At 36.6% G+C, this 4,126-nt stretch overlaps 1 protein-coding gene across 1 annotated transcript in view; it reads right to left on the bottom strand.

Annotated features, from left to right (window-relative positions):
- Positions 1 to 1,402: 1,402 nt before the first annotated feature.
- Positions 1,403 to 4,126, bottom strand: part of si:ch211-198n5.11 (methylcrotonoyl-coenzyme A carboxylase 2) — a gene marked incomplete in the record, with an annotated part of 14,622 nt that continues 11,898 nt past the window's right edge. The window contains 3 exon segments of the mRNA XM_014027079.1: positions 1,403 to 2,268; positions 2,352 to 2,576; positions 2,728 to 2,850. Coding sequence (XP_013882533.1) covers positions 2,182 to 2,268; positions 2,352 to 2,576; positions 2,728 to 2,850 — 435 coding nt within the window.

Raw genomic sequence — 4,126 nt, 5'->3', positions numbered from 1 at the left:
ATATATAGTTTTTTATAGAATATGCAGAGGACCTCATGCTTGCTGTAATGTAATGGAAAGGAGAATCCATTTTCCAACCCTTGACCTGGCAAAAGAAGATGCAGAAAAAATGTATACAGATTATCCAAAGCCTGTGTGCTCTACAAACACAGACAGGTCAAAAGCCACAAAGGAGGAAGCAATAAAAGCCCTCAGGTCCAGGTTTAACAAAGAGAGTTGACTTTAATTACACATTTATAAAAACCTGTATATTCCTGTGAAGGCCAGGCCTCTCTTATTTTTGTTACCACACATGATGGTAGAATGCGTCTATTTTTCTTCCCAAGAAAATGCCAAATCCAGCGTGCACATCTTCTGTAGGCAGTGTACCGGAACAACCTGAATAACATTTTAACATCTTAAAATATATTTTTTTGCAAAATGAAGTTTTTTTTATCCATCAACTTTATAAAAATGAACTGTGGCATTTATTACTATTTTTATGAATATCTTGTATGTTATATTGGTTAACCCTTTTAATTGTCTTTTACAGAAATCTTTAGATATGTTTATACAGTTAGCAATCATTCATTTAAAGTCATTCAATTTTTTTTWAAATTCCTTGTACAGAAATAATCAAAAAATTTGTTAAACTTACTCGTGCTTTGGTTCCTTGTCACCTATAGGACCATTTTTCTCTAGAAACTCGTAGAAGCTGGTCTCTAACACATCTCTGTCCAGGCAGTTATTCAGAAACCCATAGTGTTCAGTGACACACTGCAGCTGTTTTTCTTGAGCTTTTTGTTAGAAAAGGTCAACTTCTGTGCAGCATGAACTTTTTCCCGTTTTCATTGGTTGACTTTCCACAGTCACCTGTAAAATAAATAATGAGAAATGGGAACAAAGTATTCCTCGTTTTAACGTGAACTGTTATTTTAATGTTTTTATCTGCTGACCTTATCTTTTAGATGTCAACAATAAATGTTGTAAATGTATGTACGTTTACAACGATATAAAAATATATTACATGCTTTAAGTTTTGATTTCATAATTTATGTTTAAAAATTTAGATTTAGAAAAGTATTCTGCAGGGACTTGCATGGTCACGTTTTACTTATACTGAAGTAAAAACTAGTTTTTGGCCACGCTTCTGATTATTGATGTTTCCACCAATTTCCTTTCTGATTCTAATATAATGTACATATTGTGCTGCCTGATCTGATGTTTCTTTGTGCAAACGCACCTGTGTCTGGTAAGTCTAAAACTGAGTTTTTCAAGACAGTAATTTAGTCATTTTTAACACAGTTTATTGATGTAGTGTCTTTATATARCTGGGTTAATAGACAACAACAGGTCTTTCAAATGACAGATCATTCCAAATATGTGAAAATGGTGTTATAAACAAAAAAATTTAAAACAAAACTGTTATAATGAATTTTATTTAAATTATCTAAAAATACTATCAAATTTAAAGCTTTCTTATTAATCATCCAAATTAATCTTCATGACAAGAACATAACAGGAAAATACTGATCATCTGACACCTCCTTGCTGCAKCACTTACGTTAACAAAATGAAAAATAAAGTATTGATATCTTGATTTTAGTACTGATACTAAAGCATAAGATCTGTTACAAACATAATTACAGAATGATGGCAACAGGATAAAGGYTCTCTGAGGTAATTTAAGACACTAAAATTTGATTTTTAATTATACAATCTTAAATAAATAAGAGAGAAATCAGTTTAAGGCTGTTTTCAATCAGGCTGCATTAGACAGCATAATTAGCACAACTTCACCAACATGACAAACTAATGCGCAAAACCTAGAATGAGAAAACAAACTATTGAGGCACTTTTGGAAGATTTTTTTAATCTTGTATGCTGAGATTAAATCCCTGCATGAATTCTCTACAGTCCTAACATCAAAGTCCTGACTATTACAGTAACTGTTTATCTCTGTTAGATTAAAAACAAGCAAAATTCTCATTAATTAGTAACTCATACACGTTTTTAATATATTCACATAATCTCAAATATAACAGGTAAAAACACTGTTGCTTCAAGTATTGTTGAAAGATCCTTTTTATCTTAAGCGGTTGGTTTGTGTGGGTTTTGTTGATCCACCTGACTCACAAAGCCCCCCGCTAATTCAGATTTGAGTCTCTGTCCCTGAGTCTAGGGAAGCAAGGACGGAAGTTTCTACATTCGTAGAAGAACTGATTGTTGCTTCTCTGTAGACAACTGATACCGCTGCTGTTTGATGATGTCCAGGGAGTCTCTGAGAACCTGCAGGGGGAAAAAAAAGAACAAAAATGAGATTAAAGCTCCTCCAGAATAATTTATTGGAAGTTGTGAAAACTTATTTTTACCTTCCTGGTGTCCTGCGGCAGAATGACTCCATCRTCCCACATCCTGCCAGAGGAAAAGAAGGCTGAGCTCTCCTCCTCTAACCTCTTGTTCAGAGTCTCCACCTGCTTCTCCTCCTCCTCATCATCATCAGGAGACAGCAGAGAGCCAGCGTGGCCCGGAGCCGTCAGAGACACCCTGGCGTTGGGCCACAGGAAGAGGAAGTTAGGATCAAAGGCCCGCCCACACTGGAGACARAAATTMGAMTTCAATTTATTTATATAGCGCCAAGTCACAACATACATTGTCTCAGGGCACTGTAMAAACAGGACAGAAGAATGAAACCTGTCAACCTAAATGAAAAAGATTTATCCAACACGTAAAAACAAGCTCGCTCACCATGGCAAAGCTGTCGGCGCCATGGCAGCCTCCAATCACAACAGTGATTTTGGGGACGGAGGCGCACGCTACCGCTGACATCATCGAAGCYTGAGCTTTAAGTAAGTTACTGTTCATCTCTGCCTGGAAGAAATACAAACAAARTACTCAGCTAAAATACTAAAACGGTATTTGACCAGGCTGAATATAAATCTAATCCTTGTGTGGTTTGATCTTTTGTTTTCCTGTTTCAAAATAAAATGAGGAAAAAAAAAGAAGAATCGGATGTTTTAGGTTTTTTTATTATTAATTTAGAAAAAACGTCAATTGCAAAATTAAAAAAGTCTAAGTTTTTTTCTTCTTGCTTTTTTCATCTTAAAGGTTAAAGCAAAGACAACTGTTATATTTTGATTGCGTATCGTAGAGCTGTGCGGTATGACCCAAATTTCATATCACGATATTTTCAAAATTACACCAGTTTCACGGTATTTGACGGTATTTTTTTTCCTCACAGCTCAGCTAATAAGAAAATGTACAAACTTTGCTTATTGACTTTTTTCTTTTCCTGTACCTCTGTATCACTGTTTCCCTCCTCTTGTACGTCTTTTCTTCTTTGCCTGGTTGTAGACAGTAATCATGCACTTTGGTCTGATCATTAAGGGTTGAGAAAAGATCATTATTGGGTCAATCGTTTTGTGTTAATAAAACTTAAAAGGACGACTCACCTTACACACCAGTCAACTCAGCTCTACTACAAAACTACTTCCCCCCGGACTTTTCACAATAGAAGCACGCTAGAGTCTCCATGCAATAATGTCTCCATTATAACGTCGCGCGTTAAATCTAACCATGCACGTCACCGAAGAGTTGTTTACTACATTCAGCGGCAGTGAAAACGGGATGTTTTCTTTTAACGTCAGTCAATATAAGTAGCTGAAACACCATCCGCCTCCAGTTACTGAAACATTAGCATGCTAATGCGCTTAGCGGTGCTGCGGGAAATGTGTCCCCTGGGAAACAGTTCACTGGCGGCCACGACAAAACGTTCCGCACGTGTTCAGGCTATTTAAACCGCTATGTCCGGTATTCAGATAATTCATATCATAACAAAAATAAAAAACGGTTTTTGATACAAAATGGTATACCGCCCAGCACTAGCGTATCGTTTTTTTTTAGTTTCTGGCAGATCCAGAAATCCTCATGGATCCCTGTGAGGGGATATGGGAGGATTTTATTTCCTTGTGTGTTACCTTTCAATACCTTTGCGCGCCCTCGCAATACCTTTGCGTTAACACGCAATACTTTTGCGTTAACTCGCAATACTTTTGCATTACCTCGCAATACGTTTGCGTTACCTCGCAATACCTTTGCGTTACCTCGCAATGCCTTTGCGTTACCTCGCAATACCTTTGCGTTACCT

This window comes from Austrofundulus limnaeus, unplaced genomic scaffold (assembly GCF_001266775.1).
Source record: "Austrofundulus limnaeus strain Quisiro unplaced genomic scaffold, Austrofundulus_limnaeus-1.0 Scaffold614, whole genome shotgun sequence".
NCBI lineage: Eukaryota > Metazoa > Chordata > Actinopteri > Cyprinodontiformes > Rivulidae > Austrofundulus > Austrofundulus limnaeus.
Note: the sequence above shows the minus strand (reverse complement) of the source record. Positions and strands in the feature narration are given on the sequence as shown.